Consider the following 24,936-nt stretch of genomic DNA (forward strand, 5'->3'; position numbering starts at 1 on the left):
ATTCCTAGCTGCAAAAGCTGATGGTGGCCAATAGCAGGCGTTTTTCCCAATGTGTTCTACACCTTTCCTGCCTCCCCCAAGCACTGCAATACCCCCAGAATTTTCTAGTGACTATGAGTGGGCTTCTTTTTGCGAGAAGAAAAGAAATGTACGCTCAGACTGAAACAGCGGCTTACAGAAGGGGAACCCTTGGGGAAGGCTTAATCTAGTTAATAACTCAATTTAATATTTACCGTCGTTGCTGCTAGTTAGATGAGTTGTCTCTAACTTTCCATCCTTACTTCTTTCTAGACAATCGATCCACTGTCATCCACTTGATATCTAGCTTAAAGAAAGTATTGCTTGCCTCTCTGGGTCAAAGTAACATTAGTAGCAGAATTCACCCTTGCTGCCAGTGCGGGACAGGGTGTGTTTTATACAGGATATAAAACATGCATAAGATGGTAACATGCACAGTAAGACAGTTTCCAGAGTTAAATTCAGGAATTCCACAGTGCCTAAAAACAACACTGACCTTAAATGGTGTTTAAAAAAGATGGTTCAGCATGTATTATTGAGCAGAATATGAAATACAGATTGTTTTGATCTTCTCCCCACCGCTGAAATAGTTCTGTGTTAGAAAAAGTGATATATAGTGCTAAATACACAGAAAAATAGTGCTCTGAAATTAGGACATCACAATCTGTTTACAGTACATAGGCTGCAATATTGTCTCTTTTAGGTTTTGATTCCTTACAGAAAGAGATGTCTGCCATTCATCTCGTTAGCAGTCTGCAAGTACAAATAGAAGTCAGCTGCGGATGGAATATTATGACGGCTTCTTCCCTTTAGGACTTGATGCACTTACATGTAAATAACACTGAAAAAAAATCCAGACATTTGGTACTTACATATGTCTAATTATCCAACATGTTGGATAAATATTATTTGAGACTCTTCAGTAAGTTATTTCTGTGGAAGATAAAGGGTAATCTTACTACATTTGTTACTGCAAAGTCTACCTAACTAAATTTGTTATTGCAAGTGCAGAGTAGTGAGCAATTAATGCTTCATTTTGAGTCTTCTCAAATGAAATTAATCAGGCTTGCATTTTCTATACTGAAATTGTTGAAGAGAAGACTGAAAAGCTCAGAGCAGCTGCAGAGCTCAGAAAGAAGAAAGGGCTGAACTTGCACTGGAGATACGATATTGCCCCAGCTTTGCTTCCATCTGTGAATACAACATCTGCTTTTGGGGAAGTGAAATGAGAAACTGCATAAATCAATATAAAGATTGTTTCTATTTCCAAGTGCAGTCCAGGGCACAGTATTTGTGAAAGAGCATTGACAGGAGGGGTCCATTACTGGTAGAGCACAATTTTAAATTCAAGATCATGGTTAATTGAGGAGACCAAAGGAAAAGATATAAGAGATTATCTCATATGTTAGTATTTAATGATAAATGCTAAAGTAAAATGCATGTTACTCATCCAAGTACCTAGTAGCATATCCAGTAATCATAATACATATAGCTGTGTATTAATAAATAAAATATGCTTTTTCTTGACAATCTAGAATTAATAATTTTAGTATTATTATCTTTAGGTTACTATAGTCTCCAGAACTTGTATAATGTCCATTAATCTCAAGTAGTATTCATATACTCAATTCCCATATGAAATCCTAATTGGTAATGCAAAGAAAAGGATCATGGCTTTTTTACAATTAGATATGAAAAAAATCCACCAAACCTTGTCATCACTAGAAAGAGTTGTTGGTAGTAGTAATTTAATCTAAGCAAACATGCCATACAACAAATTTGTACTGAAGTGGTTGGTGTCACACATAAATTCATTTTTTCAGAAAGAAAATCTTCTCTAACCTGTCTTTAAGCTATTAGTCATTAGCACTGCTCTGCTCTGGAAGCATACAGTCTTGCATTCTCATTTCCAGTGTTTGATACTTGTGAAACAATGGGATTCAGTTGGAATGTATCTCTTTCTAGTGCACGACTGCACCACTTTCTGCACATACAAAGTCAAACGATGTTTCAGCTTTCATTTCTCAGTACCATCTTGGGCAGAGTGATTAGTTTTGAAGTGCTGGGCTTATTGAAGCCCAGTGGTTCATGCATATCATAAAGAAGAGAGGTTCTAACCCAAGGACTTGACACAGACTAGGCAAGCTTTGTTACAAAAGCCTAAGCTTAGAATGAAAGTATAATGGAAAAAAAGCTACATTTACAATTTTGCATCATGCAATCAAAACAACTTGAAGGGCAAAAGTTGTTCTTGGTTGCGTCCAATATTTATTACATATCAAGCATATAAAAACCAACATCACCATGGTTTAAAATTTATTTACATGTGTGCACACATTACAATCTCCCTCTCCAGGGAGCTACTATGTTTTCTTGAAAGTTTATAGCTCACAATTACCAGAGCCCAATGACTTACATTTTCCTAACTGATTTCCAGGAGGCCAGATTTGTCTGCTGCCTCTTGATGAGCCACAGTGTTCCAGCTCCCTTGTTAGACTGAAGACACACACATAAACAAGAATCTCCAAAGTTGCCCTAATTCCTCGGTGGAAGTGATGGAATACTGAAAAATGGAATAATGAGAAATTTCACCAGCTGAATGGTTTACAATCGTCTGTGCTTTTCAGATGGCACAGCTCTTCCCTCCAACAGTAAATGAGAAGGCCAGGGCTCAAATTCTTCTGGTAATGTGAATGATCGAAGAAAACTTTGCCAAGCCCTGCTCTGGGTAGCGCAGCACTAGGTGCTGAGTTTCATACTATCTTTAAGGAAGCTGAAGTGATATCCAGGCTCAAAGAGATATACAGGAGCATGAACTTTATTTTAATTGGGAAGACAAGAAGAGTGAAAGAGGCATCCTGATCATATGTATGTATTTCTTTGGGTTTCAAAGGAAACATTTCTGCTGCCTATGAAATCAAATCAATCAGATTGAGCACTTTCCCTCTGAAAGGCTTCCCATAAAAACCCACAGCTGTAGGCTTCAGCCTGTAGGATTTACTTCCTCCCCTGGCTCAAATGATGGAAATTCATCTTCTGTTTTGTTTCTTTTGCCTGAAAACTAAGCAGTACATGCAAGCCTTTGATCAAAACTGAATGCTGAAAACAATTCTGCCACTCCTCCTTCGCACGAAATAGTGCTTACTCACAGAAATATTCCTTTTGAAGTTGCTTTGTAGATATCAGAGAAATGCATGAGTCTGGAGGGCTAAGAGATACTGTACTTGTTGAGTAAAAGCCATACTCTGATGTCACCAAATACAGTATTTCTGAATGGTCTTTTATGTGGGTTTTATTTCAGGGTTCTGTAAGAGTTTCTTTTTCTTTTTTTTTTTTTTTTTCTTTTTTATTCAGTCATAAAGAGAACCTCAGGGATTTCAGAGGCATTTTTGAGAAGTTCAATTATGAATCCTAAAAAACACCAGTGGAAAGAAATACTGATCCACTAAACAATACAGTTAAAGACAGAAGACACATTAACTGTCTGCATTTTCCTCCCAATATTCATAAGACGAGAACAAGTATTTCCCAAGTTTTTAAATAGCTGCTTACTTAGATCACTAGAAAATGGCCCCATCCCACATAGGATGCAAAAACCCAGCGATCCACTATTAAGTGAAGCTGTTCCAGATAAACTGTGAGCCAAATGACCCTGGAAATTTAGTACCCAAGTTGCGTGACTCGAAAATCTGTTCAAAGCAAGGCATGGCTGCAGGCCTTGACTGTTGTACTTTAGTAACCATAGTAACATGGTCTCTGGAGACCTAGTGCTAGTGAATTTTCCTTTATTTCAAGGAAGAGTAATAAGAGAAATGTGGATTGGAACTTGTTTTCCGTCTCTTCCCCCCCCCCCCCTCTTATTTTTACTATGCCATGACCTTGACCAAAATATCTTTGAAGTATTTGCTGCCTGATTTTCTGCCATGGGACCAGAAAAAAAAAATCAGGATATATAAAGGATCTTGCCAAAGGAAGTCCTACCTTCCTCAAAATATTTGCCTTCATTCCCAAAGAGAACCTCTTGACTAATAATGTTTCGAAAACTTCTTAATGGAAGGAACTGATAACTTTCATCTCCCAGCTACTGCAGGCAATAGAATAATGTTGTACTTTCTTTGAACTGACAGATTAATTGTTTTTGTTTCAGTAGCAGGTGCAGCTTTTCGTGAGTACATAATTGGATGTACATGTTCTTGCAAAAGAACACAGGCCCCTGTCTGGTGCCAAGCCCTTTTTTTTTTTTTAATTCTTTCATTTTTTTTTCCATTTGGGAAAAAAAAAAATAGCCACATGATTTCATTTGTAAAGTACAATGTAGAAAACTCATGTAAGTGTTTTTAAAAAGCCAAATACAAACAAACAAATGTTCACAATACATACTTAAGGCTTTCTCACATGTTTCAGCTATTATCCTGCATTAGAAATTCCATCTGTCATTGAATCCATATGGTTTACCAAATGGCAGTTTATAACCATGTATTTTTTTTCAGATTTGAAGTTAGTTGTTTTTTGTTGTGAAAGTTTTAATGCCCAAGCTCATATCTTTGTCTGTGTTTCTATGTGCTGGGTGTGTCCCCTTGTGCATGTGTAAGTATGTGCAAAATCGCTAACAGTTGTAAGAGGGTGCAAGTGGACTTTATTGATTAAAACACACCAGTTGTACATAAAGCAAATAACATCAGCACTGAGCTGTGGAGTTCAGTTATTTCCTCCTCGAAATCCAAAAGCCCTGTTACAGGCTTCCCATTATTTCTACTGAAAGCTGCCTTTACATTATTTCTACTGAGAAAAGCTGCCTTTACTTCTCTGTGTTGTCTCCTCTGTGTTTTGGGCAGAGAAAAGCTGCCTTTACTTCTCTGTGTTGTCCCCTCTGTGTTTTGGGCAGACACATACTTACGCTATGAAGCTGGTCCACATCCGCTTTCCCTTTTCTTCCCCCCAGGTTATCTATTACCCAGGTAGAGGGCTGCTGTGGTTCTGACACAGCACACCAATGCAGCCTCCCTTTCACTGGGAATGAGAGAAAGCTATTGCTGAGAACCCTATTTCAGTAACTGAAAGCGTTTAAAATTGTAAGTGGGGCCATATACTTTGTTGTCCTGTTTCATTTGTAACTTAGAACAAAAAAGCTGGGAATAGTTTTTGCTCATTCTCATGGACTGAAGCTGTCTCTTTTCCACTCAGTCTAACAAATCACTAGGATTCTAGCCAGATAAATGGAAAATTTCTATGCAGGATTACTGTAAAGTGGTTTAGTATGGAGTTGTATATGATACCTGAGAGATTTGTCTGAGAGGTCAGACGAGGTCTTTTCCTACTAATCTGCAATCGTTATTCCCCACTTCTGGGGTACCAGACCTGTGTTAGCAAACAGATTCTACCTCCCTGGCTGCAGCAAGCAGGTAAGAAAAGCAAAAATCTCAGCCCAACTCTGATTCTATTCAGAGTGCTCTGTGCTACAGCTGTCAGGTTTCACACTCAACTGTTTTAGGGTATGTACTTAAGGGTAATATTGAGAAAACAGAAAAATTTGCAGTCATAGGTGAGAGTCACTGGTTAGGAAGTTTTACTCCATGTCTAGCTCGTGTCTTTTTAGTGTGTCTGAAGCAGCAGGTTTCCCATCTAAAATGAGGTTTAGACACATGGAATTTGTGTTAATCCTCAACAACTTCATGTGGCTCCATAAAAGTTGTTGTTGCACCAAAGTGGGTTTTTCTTTTCCTGCCTGCAGGGTAGAGGATCTGATGTCTGAATTTGGGGTCATGAAAACCAGGCAATCCTTACTTAAGAGATCTTAACTCAGGAGAAGACATCAGCATTTCAAGAACAAAACAAAGTGGGGGAAGTTTGGAATTCTCTTCATTTACATACATCCCTCAAATCCATACTTATTTCTCATAACCTAAACACATGGCTCCTTGAAATTTTCCTCTGCTTCTTCTTTCCTCTTGCTCCCTCCCACCCCTCCTTATATGTCACAACCTCACAGATGTAGCTGCCAGTCCGCTGATCTGAGCCCTTAGAAATGGTTAAAAATGGGACACATGGTCCCATTTCCCTTTCCTGTTTTAAAAGCCTGCAGCTGGTCCAGCCCGACTCTGGCTCTGTGAAAGAAAATCTTGTGTAAAGAAAAATCTGCCCACCTTCACTGTGAGGGAGCAGGTTTTACATTTTAAAGGTAGAAACTCATCTCTTAGGGTATGTGTCTAGGACTAAAGAGTGTGTACCAGCATGTTGGATGAAGAAGAGCAATTTTTTGATAGGGGCATTTATTTCTTGACTCATAAAAGCAATCTTTGGAAAAGGCAGGTTCTCCCCAGCTATTTCTTACAGGGGTTGAAAACTCCAGCTTACCTGCAGGACCAACCACATTTCAAGGATGCTCAGCATGATACATGTGAGATTCTTTATTAGTATTCAGATCCTATGGTCATTTTGTTAAGCCTTCCCAGATAGAATTTGTTGTATTTATGTGCATAGGTTAAGAAAATTTCTTCAATTACGAACATTTCTTTAATGTTCTAAAGTTCTACCTGCCCCAGCTGCACAGGCAGGACTGGAGATCTTTTGGGACATGCATGTAACAGCCACAGACATGAAGGAGCTCCCTTAAATGTCCTATGGTTATCTTTGTGGAAATTTTTATTCTGTCCAAATTAAAAGGCCTGCTAGATGTTCAAAATGTAATAAAATTCCTAACATCACATCACTGATGGTTTCATTGCTGTGAAGATGAGTTCAAAGAGACAAGATGCCAAAAATGCTTTCTTGTCTCCACTTGACACTGGACATGGATATGACAGATATCATCTATGGAGGCTCCTCTCAGTGCAGTGAAAGGCATAGACGTGAATATGTAGAAATCTTGACACATTGTCTTCTGGTTAGTGAGGTGCTAAGATGAATCTGGGCATTATTTAGAGCAGAAAATAGCAGCAGTCCAGCAACTTCTTGCACTTGGAAGGTCAACTGGGATAACCAGTGTTCAGCACAAACCCAACTACGCAGAGATAACGCTTGTTCTGGAAAGGATCTGTCTCTTTAGAGCTGACCTGGGCCTGGCAATGATTTGCACTTGACTATTCTTAGCCATGACTCATGGTTAGCACTGACTTGGTTGAAGCAGTTGCTGCTACAGCTCTTTCCAAAGGTAGGTGAGCCACTGCAGTCTCCCCACTACATTTCTCCAGTCATCATTTCACAGGTTCTTTGAGACACACAAATGTGGTCCCATTGGGCCGCATTTCCAAAGGTGCTCCACATTTCTGATTGGGACCGAATCTTCTGAGGAGGTCAGTCTATTGTGCACTGAACTCTTGAAATTCTGCCCACCATTGTCACAGTGGGAACAGGCTTCGAGCAGTCTTGGAAATCTGGTCCTTATTTAAGAACCAAAAAGAGAACCAAGCTCACAAAAATATGTCAGTGTGTCTGGTTACTGAGTGATTGAAAATCTGCCCTCATTGTGCTTCAGGATTAACTCAGGATTAATAGGCACATTGCTACAACAGTACACTGAAAAAAGGTGAAGCAAGGATAGTAATAACATAGCAGTATTTCAGCAGCAGCCATTTGAACTGTCATCATCTCAAAAGTCCTCAGAACATGAAAGGCTCATCTAAACAACCTTGGAATACAAGCCTGCTGGAGTGAAGATATGTTACTGAGTCTTTACCAAGGGAAGAGAGGCAAAATTAGCCAGTCTGCATGCAGCGTGATGATCTTGATGTCTACGTCAAGTAGTTTGCTTAATCCTTACTTGTTAATTTATATATTGCTTATTTAATCCTTATTTTCCTGGTTATTTTCCTTACATCACTGACTCCATAGGAATTAATTCAGGTTTCCTTTTTAGACTAAACATGGGTCTATATCACTGAAGTATTTATTTCCTACTTTATATATTCATTGCATTTACGCAATTACGTCACACAGGTATTTTCATAGAAGCATATGAAAATAGCCATGCATTAAATTACAAGTCCAGTTTTAAAGTGACAGCTACCACAGTACATGCATTTAATTTTCTTGTTGGAGATTATTATATTATCTATATGTATCAATGCATGTACATTCAAAGCAATTATTATAGAATGTGATGTTTTAAATTAAAAGCAAAAAGAGTACTTGACACTTGCTATTAAGCTTTTAATTATATGAATTAATGATAAAATTTAAAGTAGATAATAACCTAGTAATGTAATATGGTAGTTAACACTGAAATTACTTATCCTAACTTTATTAAAAAAAAGAAAAAACTATGTTCCATATTGTTATTCATCTTTCATGTTAGGAAAAAAGGCCTTTCTGCAAAATTTGATGGCCAGCTTGTTTGCAGAGTGATTTTTTTCAGATCTAGAATATTCTTAAAACTACTACATTTTATGCCCCTTTTACTTTTTACGTTCTGATTATTTTTAATATTGTTTCCCTTTTAGTCACTGAACGGTTTTGCATTGGTGGTGAGTGCAGACGGAATGATATTTTATGCGTCATCAACGATTGTGGACTATCTAGGGTTTCATCAGGTAAATATATTAACTAATATTTACAATACATAGTCACTCTCATTGTAATGACTTTCTTGTACTTACTCCTGCTAACTGGCTTTCTAAAATGCAGCACTTAAGCTATTTAGCATTATCCTTCTACTGCTGATTAGACATACAGTATTACTGAAATTAAGATATTTTATGATGCCATTTCAGGCTAAATTTCTTTTTTGAGCTGACAGGTGAAGATGAATTCCTTGTAATGTTGTTCCTTTTGTAAAGTTTTTGTTAACAGTAATGTAATCCATCATAAAAATAAGATTTAGCTAAAAGTTTCTTTTCAATGTCAGTATAAGATGCTGCTATACATTTAGACATACAGACTGGTTGCCTATGCATAATAAATACATTGTGAAGTCACAGAATAACAGAACCATGTATTTGGAAAGGACCTATGGAGGTCATCCAGTCCAACCTCCTGCTCAAAGCAGATCCAGTTAGGGCAGGTTGATCTGGGACTCATCTGATCATGTTTTGAGTTTCCATGACCCCTCTGCGTGACGTATTCCATTGTTTAACCACCCTGTCCATATTTTTTTTCCCCTGCTTGTATCAAGTCCCAGTTTCCCATGTTGCAGCTTGTATCTATTGTTTATTGTCCTCCCACTTTGTTCCTTTGAGAAGAGTCGGGCGTTGTCTTCTTTTTACCTGCTTATTTGGATTATATAGACAGCAGTAAGTTCTTCCTGAAGTTTTCCCTTAAGGCTGAACAAACTGTTCTTCTCTTCTGTTATGTCATAGCTCCAGCCCTGTTAGTGTGGTGGTAGTGTTCTCCTGGGCTCACTTCTGTATGCCAGTATCTTTCTTTTCCTGGGGTACCCAAAATTAGAAATTTGCCTTTGTTGAACTTAGCCCATTTTTACAGCCTGTCAAGGTCTGAGTAGCCATCCTGGTCTCCCCAGTTGGTACTCGCTCCACACCTACAGAAAGTGCACTCTATCCCATTGTTCACTAAACAAGAAATTAAACAGGGTCTATCCCAGCATTAATACCTGGGGCATACCACTTGTCACTGGCTGCCAGTTGAACTTTTTAAAGATTTCCATTTGCATATGCACAAAAGAGTTAAGAATAAAAAGAATCATCTTAGGATATGAAATCAGAAAGCCGATGCTGTAAAACAGGGGCCTCTGAAATAACTTTCCTCAATCAATCTTTGCTCTGAAGATATCCTACACCAGCCATTATTTTCAGTAAAGTATCAACTTAAAGATAAGTGTCTGCCTCACTACACTTATAAATTAAACATTAATTGTTGTAATTATTTCAGACTGATGTAATGCACCAAAACATATATGATTACATTCACGTGGATGATCGCCAGGATTTCTGTAGACAACTGCACTGGGCCATGAATCCTCCCCAGATGTTATCTGGACAACCACTACAGGCAGAAACAGGTGGGATTGTATATGTTGACTGGAAACATAGGCACCACTGTACAAAGGTTGAATTGCACTCAACCTATGCCTATGTCTATTCTGTGTAAAGTCACATTTTTCATTGGAAAGCTGCATGGTGGCCATTTATAATCTTATTGTCCCATAGATGATGTTTCTTCCTGATCCGTAACATTTCTAAGGTAGCGTGTGCCACTGAGGCTGCAAAGTTTATGTTTCCTTTATTTTTCTCTGACTAATGTACTTACAGGTATTCTTACCCACAAACAGCATGAGTGTCCATCCTACCAAGCTTTTATTCACGCTGATTAGGACGCCAGCATTCCTCTCAATAATACAAAAATATCCCATGCAAAACTTTTCTGTACACTACCACAATAGCAACATCAATTTCTGTCATTTGTTTTCCCATGCAAAATTATGCATGAAGGAGTCATCAGACGAGCAAGTAGGTTTAGCAATGCGCTTTTCCTTCTGAGGGTTGTTTTTCCTTAGAATGGCAGGTGGATACATGTGCCCAAGGTTTCTCCTGTATGAGGCGTGAAGCTGAAATCATGACTAGAGAACATACTGCGGGTTTGAAACTGTTAACTGTATAAAGAATTATTGATCCCAGAAAAATATATGCATTTCACCAGCAGGTGAGGAAATAATTGAGGAAAGAAACTGAGGAATCACAGCCTCCAAATGGGGGAAGGAGAAACTTGCAAGAAATCCTACAGTAGCCTTTATGAGGTTCTCAGGAATACAGTCAGAAAACTTTGGTACAATTTCTTGCAGTTTATATTTTTTGCAGATATAAGAGGAACTTTGCAAGCTTTTGTAGGGGGTACACAGAAAACAAACTAAAAAAGGTGCATGAATATTTCTAACTATAAAAAATAACAAATGTTTGGAAGTTTTGTCATAATACAGTGGAGAATTCAATGCCTGAGTTCATACTTCTGTACAAATAAATATTTCTGTCTTTTGGAAAATAAGTATTTTAAAAGGTATGCACATGTGTTGTGGTTTAGACTCAGCTGCAACTCAGCACCACAGTCATTTGCTCACCTTCCTTCCCATTTCTGGACAGGATGGGGAGGAGAATCAAAAGAATGTAAGTCGTATGTGTTGAGATAAGAACGGTCCAATGACTGAAGTATAATATAAAACTATTACTAGTAATAGTATTTATAGTAATGATAAAGGAAATAATGAGAGAAGAGAATATAAAAATAAAAGGGGAAAAGGAAAATAAAACAATAAACACAAGTGATGCACAGTACAATTGCTCATCACCTGCCGACCAATACCCAGCCCAACTCGAGCAACAATTGGTCACTTCCTGGTGACTCCCCCCAGTTTATATACTGGGCATGATGTGCTGTGGCATGGAATACCCCTTTGGCTAGTTTGGGTCAGCTGTCCTGTCTCTGCTTCCTCCCAACTTCCTGTGCCCCTCCTCACTGGCAGAGCATGAGAGACTTAAAATGTCCTTGATCAGGGTAAGCATTACTTAGCAACAACTAAAACATTGGTATGTTATCAGCATTGTTCTCAGACTAAAGCCAAAACACAGCACTGCACCAGCTACTAGGAAGAAAAATAACCGTTACAGCTGAAACCAGGACAACTTGTAGTCCAAAACTGGAAAATGCTTCATTAAAAACCAAGTAGGCAACAGATGATCATTAACTTATCAGTTGTTGTTAATTTGTTTGTTTTTTCCTGACAGTAGTATTTTCCCTTTCATTTTGTTCCTCTTCCTAAGGTATTTTTTGTGATCTCTGATCTCAAAACCAGCAACATCTGTTACCCTGCTTTGCATCATGAAAAATCACAAAAACTCAGGAAATAAAGAAAAAGTCAAAGTTTTTTAAGAAACTCATTGTAGGGCTTTTCTACTTTTTTTTTTTTTTGGGCAAAAGCATATGCAGATGTACCTATACCTGATGCAATCTAATATTCACCCTTCCATAAAGTAGGCTTTATCAATTTCCATAACAGTTTCTTCAGCTGGCTACAGAACATTTTCATTCTTACTTAGCGTGATCTGATACATATTGCTTCCACTGTTGTTCCTAGGAGAAGAATATATTCTCAGTAAATTGTTTAAAGCACAAGAGAATGACAGCATGACAACAGATTATTCTTCCTTTTTAACTCGTTGTTTCATCTGTCGAGTTCGCTGCTTGTTGGACAGTACTTCTGGTTTCCTTGTAAGTATAATTTCACTTAGAGAACTGTATTCATGACATACTAGATTTTAATCACTTCATATGAAAAATACTTCAACACAAATATTGAACATAGATATTGTGGAGAGCCATGGACAAGATACACCTCTCATTTGCTGTGCACTAACAAGAAGTACCTGAACACATTAATGCATATAAAGAGTGATGGGAAAAGAGAGGTTGTAACATTTGAAACTGAAAGAATCTGTAGACTTCTGTGTTTTAAGCTCTTTTGGATGATATCTGTCCTCGGTTTGTATTAGGCCTAGCACAATGATGGCAAGCCTGAGTTTCAACAATTGACGTGTAAGCACAAAGTATTTGCTTTAAGAAGAAGCAATAATAATGGTACATTTTCCCTTTTTGCAAAAGGTCTTTTAATAATAAAAAACAGAATTAGAAAGTCTCACTCATGCTCCTCAAATATCTTTACTAGGAGTGGCTCATTTTTACAAATAACTTCCCCATTTTTTTAGTAAAGACCAATGTTGTTTCTTTGACATACAATGATGAAGTATGGCATGTGGAATGAAAATGAGAGTAGCAGCGTGAGACAGGAAAATGCAACTTCTGTTTCAGATGCTCATTTGCTGGAAGATAAGCTTATTTGGTGCAGGTCTAAACAGCAATTCAGTTAGTCATTTCTGCATCCCTGTTTTAATCTTGGAGCTCTGGAAAAAGCCGAACTCAAATGGACTGATTTTTCTCTGGTCATTTTTTTCACTGAGAGGAAGCAGTTTGCTGCTCAAGTTAATAATTTCATCTCTGCCTTCTGATTATGTAAAGATTTGAGGCAGGGACAGATAGCTTCTTCCAAGCTATGTGCTTTGTATCCAGTCATCTCGGGCATATCTTTTGCCTTGGCATCTGCCTGCGCAGCCCTTGGATTATGCCAGTCCATATACTTCCCAGAGAAAGTGCAGGCAAGAAGAAAGAAACTCAGGAACCATTTCACTGGAGAGAACAGAGCATGGAAAACTAAAAGTTCCAGCTTCAGAGTGAGGCACAGAGGAAATAACTGTTTGCACCACCGTACACTGCCTGTACAGAACATAACACAGAACTTCTACTTCAAATATGCAAGAGAGACAAAAACAAAAACCAGCCTTGGATGTCTCATTTTACTGTTGATAGTACCTCCACTCACCATGCCTCTGAAATGGCATGGTTTAAACTCCATGTAGAAAATGAGATTCCTAGTTTTTCTCCCTGTTTCAAAATTGGTGTTAAACAACATGGTCCATATGTTGTATTATAATTTCAAATGTTTAAACACTAAATGCATAAGATAATGTTTTTTTTCTTTTTTTCTTTTCTTTTTTTTTTTCTTTGTAAAACAGACAATGCAGTTCCAAGGCAAACTAAAGTTTCTTTTTGGACAAAGGAAGAAGTCCTCATCAGGAACAGTATTGCCACCTCAGCTGTCATTATTCTGCATAGTGGTACCACTTCTGCTCCCTTCTGTGACAGAGATGAAGATGAAAAGCCTACTTGTGAAAGCAAAACATAAAGCTGATGATGCAGCAGCAGTGAATACAAAGTATTTTCAAATTAATCTTTTAGCTGTTATTAAATTATACTATGGGCTTTATGTTTATTAAGCATGTGAAAAGCACAAAGTAGACTAAATAACTCCATTTTAAAAATTTTTCTTAGAAATGTGAATAATTTATATGGATTAAATTACATAATACATAACTATGTTATAATATATAGCCTTAATATACCTTATATATAACACATGTTAAGTATTATATTACTATATATATAATTTTATAGAAAAATTGGAATTTTGGGATATCTTCCTAACCATCAGATGTTACCAATGCAATAATTCATTCTACTGGTTGTAAAAGTGGAAAAGAAAAGGTATTTTTGCTAACAGTTTTCAAATCTCAGTATCTTCTGGTAGCACAATTATTTGGACTTGGATACTTCCTTATTTCCTTAAATATAACCTTATGGAAATGAGGTCTATTGCTATGGGGTAAAAAGCTCATCAGTGTCATTGACAGCATCATAATTTGGCTTTTAATTAGAATATGCTCACGTATGTGTGGATTTACTATCCAGATGGGTAATGTGGGTCTAGCACATGCATCGTTTTTACAAGAATTAAATTACTGGAAGGCTGACTTAATGGACTATGCAGGTTTTTGGTACAGAGTTGAAATGTCGTTTCCACTTGCTGGTTTTTCCATGGCCCACATGAAATTAATTGATGATCAGAATTCAGTTCCTAGAACAGAGGTGCTGAACTTAAGTTTTGCTAATGAGCTGGATGGTGGCCAGGGATTTGACAAGAATGAAGCAGGCATTTAACTTCAGCATTTCCTTTGGTTCAGGCCTGAAGCATTCTAGCCAGCGGCAGTGGGCAAATTTATATAGTAATTTTTTAAATGGTGGACTTAATAAGGGGAAAAATTGGTAAAGCAGTGTTATGGACTTAGTACTGTTTTGAAGCCTTAATACGCATTTTGAACTAAAGATTGGAAGAAATCCATTCAAACTATATGACGATTATTGCAAGCTGAAGTCATGCTGACTCTTAAGTACATTGCTGGTCAGTGTGATGTATGTACCTCGAATGTAACCTCAATAGGCAGAGCAGAATATACACAGAATTTGTTTCAGTTGAAGCTGAAATTTATTATTCCAGATATAGTAAGTCATGAGCAGAATATTCCTAAGCACAACTGTTCTTCTTCATTGAATACATAATTCCAGTCACACACTAGTTTGAGCAACCAAACAATGCAGGAAACAGGGGTAATTATTTAGTACTGGTTACTATATACTTCAAACATAAATTTTTACAAATGGTCAACAGCTTGAAGATCCCATCTTTCAGAGTCTATGTTTCTGCTGTGTTCTCATTCACTGACAAGGAATTTTCCACATTTTCTGTCTTCTACAGCTCCAGTTCCAAAAGTAATTCAGGGCTGTGTGAAGCAGCAGATTTATATGGAAGAAACAGTCATCATGAAGGTGCTGCTTTCACTAATGTATTACAGATTGCTGAAAACCAAATCAAAGGTGTGTCTGCAAAGTACTCCTGGATTATATACACTGTATGCAGAAAGAACCTTGCTTTTTCTCCTGTTAAGTTTTTCAGGTTTTGTTCCAAATACTGTCTTTTTTTCTTTTTTTTAAACCCCTTCTTTGAAATAATACAAAAAAAAGTTGTCTGCCTCAAAAGGTAGTACTGAATCAGTCTGCTATTTCAGAGTGGAAATAGATACTGTTATGCCAAGTTTACAGGTATATAAACAACACAGTATATGCTCAACTTATGCTTTCCTAAAAATGGCAGCACTTAATTTAGTGAGATTATGTGAAAATCTTAATGACAATATCTATCCCTCTATGAGGAAAACTGGATGACATGTTACACATGCTAGTTTTTTCCAAAGATCATAAACCAAAGAAAATTAGAAAGTATTGTCTTTAAAACTCATGACTTGCTTGCAGCTTTGACTCATGTTTTTCCAGCATTTGGCTGTGGCAATATTATGAGAGTCTATGCTGTATTTCAGATTTTACAATGGATTAAATTTTGATGGTGAGTCTACCCCAATGGGCATCTTATTCTTGAGTAGAGTTGTGCTCAGCCTTCTGTCATACCTGCTGAAAGTCTTTAACTTCTTTAAAACCATTCCTCTGTTATAGCACCATTTTTCATACACACTTTCTTGTTGGTTAGTACTACTACAGAGAGGGAAAAATTATAATGAACGAATAATACTGCAAAATCCTTGGTTACAGTTTAGGTGCCTCATTAGGCTTTTCCAATTATTTTTTTAATGTAATTTGCCCTGTTTTGTGACATGTTTTAGCTTGTACTTTCCTATGCTGATGATTCCAGAGCAGCAAAAAAAACATAGTTTAGGTATGAAAAAATATTAAATACTGCTTGTATTAAAATAGATTTTCTTTTAAATTGTATAGCGAAGAATAATGGAGAAAATGGCATTTCTCTAGTCAAAGTACAAAAAAGTGAAGATCACTGGGTCTGGGTTCAAGCCAACACTCAACTTCTGTATCGAAGTGGTTGTTCAGAGTATGTCCTTGCCCAACAGCAAATGTTAAAGTAAGTATATTTTTCAATGCTAAAACCACTCTATGTTTCAGCAAAATAATGTATTCTTCATGTATGAGATCTTTGAAAGGCCTGTCATGACCTAAGACAAGAGCTGAATGAGGATTTGCTTTACTTTTGAAATGGGAATCCATTTTTGTCTTGGATCGTATGAAATGGCTGTTATAATCCTAAACAGTATCTTTTATTTTTCTTAAGTCTTCTTTTCTCCTGAAATAGAATGTAAATACACACTAAACCAGAATACTTCAAAGTCAAAATGCTTGGCTATTGATATGTTTTTACTTTCTTGCACAAAAAAGTATATTTTGTGGCTTTGTTTTACTTGCAGCTGAAACTCTCTGCTGATTCAGTGTCCTAGTTTTTCTACTTTTAAACATTTGATGATGTTAAGGTTTGTTTTTTGTTGTTTTTTTTTTTGTCTTTATGACTCACAGTCAAGCTCATATTTTTAGGTCAACCTAATCTAAACAGGGATGCTCCTATTCATTGTATGTTTGTAGATAGATACATCTAGTTGGTTGTAGGCTCAGCCTTGGACTGGAAGCTAATCTCACAAATGTGCATTCAGAGAGGACTTCCCCAGTGTGTTTTACCCTTCCCTCCCAAATCAGCTTTTCTTCCTTCCCCATGGGATTGTCTGTTCCAGTTCTTGTGGGCCTTGTTGAGGCATCTCTTTAAGCTAGTCTGAGGGAAGAGATATCGAGTGGACTGAATGTGCAGGAGCCAGGTGTACATAGCCACCATCTGGCCCAGTGGAAAAAATGTGGCTGATATCACTGAGTTAGGATGTCTCACAGGTGGAAAAAATAAATGAAAAAGTCTTTGAACTTCCAGCGTAGGTATCCCTTGCAGGCAGCGTATCACTCAGTATCCACATGAATAGCAGAAGAGCTTCCACCTAAGGGTGGAACTTTATTGGGACAGCACAAACATCATCTTGCTGTGTGAAGGAATGAACTTCTATTAAGGAACAGATTAAAAGTAGATGTTTCTTATATACAAGTCTCTACTTCTAAAATGGTTTTTGTGTAACTAAGCATGCTCTTTGATCATAGAATCATAGAATGGTTTGGGTTGGAAGAGACCTTAAAGCTCATCCAGTTCCACCCCCCTTGCCATGAGCAGGGACAACTCCTACTAGACCAGGTTCCTCAAAGCCCCATCCTACCTGGCCTTCCACAGCTAAACACAGTACTCCAGGCGGGGTCATTTTTACTCTCTGAGTGGTTAAAATCCTTCCTTTGTGCTTGATAGTTCCTGCAGACTGGAGTGTTACAAGATCTGCCCGTGGAAGTTATATTCAGTTCTGTCTTTCTGATAGCCTGCAATAGACTTCATCCTTACTACTACTCCTTAGGAGTTTGTTTTTGTTTTTTTTTTAAATGTATGCTGCCTTCCTGGGAACATACATACATACATACATTCTTTTGGAGAATTTTAACTAGATGCTATTTCACTGTAAAATTCTTCATTTGGGATCTCAGTTTTTGTGACGACTGCATTTTCACCAGTCCATTGCTTGCTAATTAGTCCATTTCCTGAGAAGCTAGTTCTGCAGCAAACTTGTATCATTCCATTTACATATCAAGACTGTAGATAATAGCAATAATAACAGCTATTAAAGGACTGAAAATATTTAATTTCTCATGTTAAAAAAGAGAGAAAATATTCTCCTTTCTTGGTGTAAATTTATTACAGTGGGATATTCTCTCTTTCTAGCAACATGGACTCCCTCTACTGGAAAATCTTATACTTGCACCCAAGGCGGCAGCTTTTAGTAGCGAGCCAAGAAATAAGCCTTATAAACAGCTTACTAACTCTCCAGGTTTTCATGCTCCTTTCTTATTGAGAAGTCCACTTATTGTTCGGGGAGGGAGGCGTTGGTTTTATAGCACTGATCCTGCCTGGTCTGGAATCAGCACGTTAGTGAATTCAAGACAAATCCTGAACCTGAAGGTCTGAACACCACCTGCATTGGGCTGGAAACGCTCAGGCAACTTTGACAGAGCTTTTTCGTAATACTGAGTACTTCAGCTGGAGGTTATGGAAAATTAATTCCCTGGCCATCTTAGAAAACGAAAGGCAACATAAGTTAAGTTTGACATGTGAAACAAATTATGCTCAACATGAACACCTGTGACTACTCTGGCCACTTAATTTAGGCATCTTATTTCCTCTCATCTAACTTTGCATTCTCAAAATATAAGACCCCCATGGTTCTCCCTCAAATCATTTTGATCAGAAAGTCCTTATGTGTCCAAATAATTCTTTGTTAACAAAATGCATCTCCTTTAAGATACTCTTTGCATTTTATCTCTAGATTTTTCTACACACAAATATTTTTAGATAGATTTTAAAGGAAGAACAAAAGTGTAAGGTAGTTACCATACTGTACTACAATATTAAGGTCTTTGTGAACTATGTGCCTGAAATGGAAGAGTAAATTCATGTCAGAATTTCAATGAAATAGTGCCACAGAAAAGGTAGCTGTGCACACACTGAAATCCAGATGCATGCACACTCATTTTTTCCCTTGAACAAATGCAAAGGTTATAGGGACAAAAGTGTGAGAGTCCCGCATTAAGTTAACAACAAATATATTGCTTGTAAGGTACGTTGATCCACTCCATTTGTATACTAGAAAACATCCATGTAGAAACCTCTGATTGACCAATTTTTATTTTTTATTTTTTTGTAACTGTTATTGAAAGGGAAGAAGATGAACAACTGAAGATACTAAGTGGTTTTGCCAGTTTGAAAGGAAACCTGGAGGGGCTTTCCTATAACAGCGCCATTGAAACTCTGGGCCAGTGGAAGCATCTTAACTGGACAGCAGTAAAAAATGAACAAGATAATGTAAAAGTGAAGTTTGAGCCACATACAAACGGTGAGTGTTTTATGCAAGAGGAACCTCTCAGTTCCAACACATCAGTTTTAGGTGTTCAAAGCAACTGCACCACAAACAGTAGCTGGACTTTAAGAAACTCAAGCTCTTGTTCTATGAGCCAGCGAATGAACACATGTTCAAACAGGAGAGCTGGATCATTCTACAACAGAGACCAAAGCTTCTTAAACTTAGCATCAACTTGTCCTTCCCACTGGGGGAGCACAGAAAGCTGCCAGTCTTACTCAGGTGTACAACAACGTTGTGCGGAGAACTATGCAACGGACCATCTGAAAATGCAGAGACCATTCATATCCTCAGAGTCTTTCTATGACACAGCCTTTCCCTTGGAGATGCCTATCAAAACGGAATATGATTCTGATTCTGAAAACATTGCTGATAACTACCTGATCTCACAAAACCGAGCCTGGGTGGATGAGAACAGCTCAGTGAGAAAGCAGGTGTTTAGCTACCCCAATAGAGTACACCTCAAAACAGAACTGGACCTCTACGAGCCAGCCTCACCTTGTCAGAAGCCAAGGCACTGCCTTTACACACCGCATAATTGGCAGTGCATTGTAGCAAATCATCCCAACAACCTAAACCTGAACAGATCTTGCAAGGGTTCACGTAGCAAGGAGGTGGCCCCGTTTTATGCTCAGAACTCCTCCGGGTGTTTGGAAAGCATGCCCGACCTGACACACACGGCTTGCTATGGCCACTTCTACAGCCCCAGCCCAGGAGAGGAGAAAGAGCAGAATAATGAGGGGTTTAAAATGCCGTGTGAATTTAAAAAACCCTGCTTGGTTCAAGCAATCAAGCGTGAACCCCTGGATTCTCCACCATTGTCCAGCAGTGGACAGAACAGAATACAAATGAGCTTCCCTGAAAATACATTAGCAGGTCCTGTGCCTCATAAAACCACTGAATGTACATTTTTACAATAGATTTTATAACATTTGGAGTATTTATAATGTTAAAAGCATGAAGTTGTAGGTTCTCTTCCAGTTGGGTTAAATAATTTACTAAAATTAAAAGCCAGTGCAAAGATTTTGTGTGTGTGTGTGCGCATCTGTGTATGAGAAAAAACAGACACAGACACACACACATCATATACCCTGTACTGCCCTACTACCCTTCTCTTAGTGATCTTTGGAAAGAAAGAAAGATAAAACCTCAGGCACAGAAAAATAATCACTGCTCACTGCACAGGTATACATGCTAATTTGTCTTTTATCATCTCTCCTCTCATGTCTACAATTCATTGCCAAGGTCTAGCTATTTCTGTTTCCTGCCTTTGTTCATTTTTGTTTTCTGAAGCTGATATGGATGTCTCTGTGCAAACATAAAATGTTTATGGTCTTCAGTGTGGCCAGTTTACCTTAGTGTTTTTTGTATTTTTAGTTTTTTGCTATTCTAGTAAGAAGCATCTTCTATACCTTTATCTCAGCATTAAACTAATGGCAACAGGATAGCATTAATTAAAACAAATTACTTTCATAAAATGCATTAGAAATTATTTCACTTCAAACTGAAGTTCTTCCCAAGTTTCCTTGATAATACTGATGTTTTAGCAGCCATATTTTTCCATTCTAAAGCCATCAGCCTTTCATGTTGCTGTTCGAAAGACTGAACAATGGAATGTTACCCACTTCTGTGAGTTACCAATGCTGTAAAATGTACATGAGAAGAAAATATTTCCCCAATATTTATTGCTGTTATTTGTAACATTAACAAAGGAAATGCACTTTTTAATTTGATAGTATTTCTTTGATTGATAACAGCTTGTTAGATATTGTCACCTGGCATCAAAACCAAACACCACATTAAGATTACATATCTTATTTTCAAAAGCATCCTAGTTTCATTCTCAAAATAAAATCTTAATCTCTTAAACCAAGAGCTAACTGGAGGATGCATATGTTTCAAAAGCACAAAGTTTTTTTTTTGAAAACAGATCTGATGCTTTCCTTTGAACCCAGGCAGTAATGTATTTCCACCAAAAAAAAAAAAAAAAAGAGTACAACTTCTGGTTTGGTTTTTATTGTTGTTGTAGTTTGACTCCTGCACTAACTTTTGTTTTAAAATTGCACTATGTCAACTTTATATCAACTTCACCTATATAAAAACCACATCATTTTTTAAAAAAGGCCAAAAAAAACCTTAGATGTATATGTGCTTTTTGAAAGAAACCCTATAATGAATGTTTTCTTTTCAAAATATTATAAATAATTATAATGTCTTCATTTCTGTACCTGCTAGTCACTAAAGGCATGGCTTTACATGCCAGAACAGTGGCATAAACTTCTCCCAAATGCTATAAATATGTGCGATAAGTGTAGTTTATGGGGAATGTTTCTGCACCTGGGAGGCTGCTCTTCTCCAGAACTATCTGTCGTCTCTGATAGAAATTATTGCCTGTATATTAGAGTTGACAGATGCAAAGTTTACATTCTTTGCATGTCAGTTAAGTGCTTGTGAACAATCGTTTGATCTGAAATGCTGCACTTTACACTGAAATGGTACCTTTTGATGGTTGTCCTGCAGAAGGCAGTATTCCCAGCAAAAAGACGAGAGTCCACAGTAAAGAGGGACAATAATGTCTTACTTTAGCTCAAATTAATTCTGCCATAGTCCAGCTGACCATACCCAAGCCATGAAAACATACTTTTTTTGTGTGTGTCTGAGGTAAATCAGTTCCCTGTTGGCTATGTGCTGCTTCTTACTTAAGATAGTCTTGATATCCTTGCTTTAATACTTCTGCAACATCAGACATGTTCTGAAGTGAGACTACAATGGTGGAATTTACATGGCTCTCTGGTACACCGCTGTTCACATCACATCAATTCAAGCCAAACTGCAGAAATGCTTACAGGCAAGCAAACTGGCTACTCATGTACAGCAAGACTGCTGAAAAGCTGCCCATTTAATTCCATGCTTGGACTCACTGTCACACCCCTCTGAGAGAGAGTACCTGGGCCTGGTTTTGCACTACCTTGCACCTTTCTCTCATCATTTACATTGATGCAATGACTGTAAAACACTGTTGTCCTAATCTGGGCGTGCTGGTGCCATTTTGCACAATGTAAGTGTTTAAATCAGGTGCAGCTCTGTAGAGGACTGCACCACGGAATGCCTCATCTGTGCTTAGAAATATTTCCTGACATGACTACAATGGGACATCTGTATCAGCCAGATTTCTCTCTTCAATGTGGAACAACATATATTAACAACAGAAGTTCTGTACAGATCATTCTGTTACAGAATGAAGGCTGTTTTGTTAACATAAATACCTACTTTAAGGCTTTCCTTTTCCTGATTTACTTCAGTTGGGATGATTTTTCTCATGTTTCCAACAAACACAGACATATTTTACACGTCTTAATTGATATTATAGAGGTAGATGAAGCTTCTGCATGTAAAAGAATCTAATTTAAGAGATGTAACAGCCTTCTTCTAGGAGGATGGATGAACGTGTGACTCAAAAGTGCGATGTCACCTTCTGACTCCCTACTGTGTAAATTCAGTCAGGTTTGCTTCCCCATTGTTCCATAAAGTCTGAACCCAAACACACTAATCCTACACATCACATTTGAATTTGGCCCAGTTAATTTATGGCTGAGTAGTTATTCCAGGTCTCACATGAAAATATGTGGTATCAGTGGAATTCTTTATAAATTATCACACACATCCATCAATCTCCTAAGAACTGTACTTATAAAGTGATCAGCAGTTTATCCTCTTTTTGGACAACTGCTAACCACTGTCAATATGTTACTATGAGAGTAAACAAAGACCAGTTCCTTCAGTCACTCATGTTTAGCCCTTAATGAGCTGGTATTTGTATCCCTCAAACACAGCCCAAAAGTCTGTTTTAAGAGCCTCCAAATGTATTTATTGTAACAACAATAAAAAAGTATTCTTGCAGAAGAAATTCCTAGTCAAACACTCAACCTGATAGGAACTTGGAGCATAAAGGCTCCAAGAAATGCCTTTCTTTTTCCAGTGTGTGCTTCTAACACCTGACTGATGACAGTATTCAAACTTCCTAAGCCATAAACACTCCAGAGGTTGAGACAGAATGAGCTAATGAATTCTTGTGTTCGGGGATATTTTTTGATATTCATCCATATTTTTTCTATATGGAAGGTGAGCAGTTCTAAAAGCTCTAAAAGAATGTGTCTCCCTCTGAGATGTTGCTCAGTCCACAGACAACAGAGACTATTATCAATGCTAAAGCTGCTGAATAAGGTCTTGTCTATACTGCGAATGTGGCCTGATTCATGTGTCAGTGGACAGCTGTCGAGCACCATATGAATGCTAGTCCAACTGAAGTACACCATTGTAAGCACTATTTTTACCAAAAAACAACCTGATTTGAGCCAAGAGTAAACTTGTCCAGCAAAAAGAGTGGATTTTCCTGCTGCTTCTAAGGTTTGCTGGGGTGCAGTTACCAGTGGCTGAAACTGGGGAAGACCTCCACTGTAGATAACACTACCAAGCATTTATAGTCACTTTAGACTCTCTGGATACCAAAGTAGAGCTTTGTTTTGAACATCTGAGTGAGGGCAGCAGTGTGCAAGAGGTAAGCTGGTTTCAGTTGGTCCTCAGTTTGGAGATCCAACTAGTGAAATGAAAGATCAAGGGACTGTACCTATAGTCTCTGCAGGAAAGACTGACTTCCTACTCCTTGATTGTAATGCTGCAGTGCAAAGTATATGTCTATGGTTTAATCACCCTTCATTAGAACACAGTAATGTATTCTGAAAATCTTTAGAAATTAATCGATCGCCTCTGGGTGTCATAGGGAAATATGACATTTGTGCATCAGCCGCTTCAGTAAGCCTTTGGGTGCTCATCTTTTGATGGTATGGAGAGCAACAGGGCACATGCAATTCTGCAAATTCCTAGTGCTTAAAATACTTAAATGAGAGGCAACAAGCCTGAGGCAAAGAATATTCTGTGGGATAAGGTCAGCTTCTGCTGCCTGGAAGCCTTTCTTAACTTGTCATATTGAAGCCATACTAGAACTTAAGCAGTACAGACTCACTCAATGTAGCTACTTCAGAAAAGCCATTGAATTGTCTTAACAGTGGGTGACGTTTTAATTGGAATAGTTAAAAACCCAACCTACCTACAAATACATACATTGCCTTAGGTAGTGGGGAAAAAGTTAACATACTTAATTGTTTCTCATCAGTGTGATATAACTAAAAACCACAATCTCAGAATGATGGTGGTATAGAGCTGTTGTTCTGTTGTTCTTGTCTTTTCTTTCTGCTTCCTTCTTCTCTTTCTCCCTACTGTCCTAGCATAAACATTCAAAATGGAAAGACTCTTCTGATTATATTGAGACAAAAACTCTGAACCTAAACCAGACTGTAGAAAATTTCTCACTGGAAAAGGAATTTCTACCTGTAGAGTTTCTTCCTCTCTTTTAAATCTTGCAAAATCCTATGTGAAGTCATGTGTCACAACTGAAGCAGACTTCTGCAATGTGGGTAGTGAGCAAAGAGATTCTGCAGGTGGTCATGCTCAGGTTATAGTCACAAGGCTTTTACCTAGCTGAAGGAGATTCAGATGGGAGGGGGCTGCTGGTAGCTTATGTTCACAGACACTACCACCCTGACAAACACATCTTTGTTGTGTTTGAGCACACATGGCATATGTTCTTCTCATTATGAATGCATTTCCCTATCATGCTATCAGAAATACTTCTGAACAAAGCATTTGTTCATATATATATATATATGTATACACA

At 37.8% G+C, this 24,936-nt stretch overlaps 1 protein-coding gene across 2 annotated transcripts in view; it reads left to right on the forward strand.

Moving 5' to 3' along the window:
* Positions 1-21,933, forward strand: part of AHRR (aryl hydrocarbon receptor repressor) — an 89,664-nt gene extending 67,731 nt beyond the window's left edge. For both annotated transcript variants that reach the window (XM_062608948.1, XM_062608949.1), the window contains 7 exons: positions 8,457-8,546; positions 9,841-9,970; positions 12,038-12,171; positions 13,530-13,729; positions 15,107-15,225; positions 16,138-16,279; positions 19,003-21,933. In XM_062608948.1, the coding sequence (XP_062464932.1) occupies positions 8,457-8,546; positions 9,841-9,970; positions 12,038-12,171; positions 13,530-13,729; positions 15,107-15,225; positions 16,138-16,279; positions 19,003-20,122 (1,935 nt within the window). In that variant the 3' untranslated portion in view covers positions 20,123-21,933. The remainder of the gene's footprint in view (positions 1-8,456; positions 8,547-9,840; positions 9,971-12,037; positions 12,172-13,529; positions 13,730-15,106; positions 15,226-16,137; positions 16,280-19,002) is intronic.
* The last annotated feature ends 3,003 nt before the right edge of the window (positions 21,934-24,936 follow it).

This window comes from Pezoporus occidentalis, unplaced genomic scaffold (genome assembly GCF_034315485.1).
Source record: "Pezoporus occidentalis ecotype Australia unplaced genomic scaffold, CSIRO_AGI_Poc_V1 ctg132, whole genome shotgun sequence".
NCBI classification, from domain to species: Eukaryota; Metazoa; Chordata; class Aves; order Psittaciformes; family Psittacidae; genus Pezoporus; species Pezoporus occidentalis.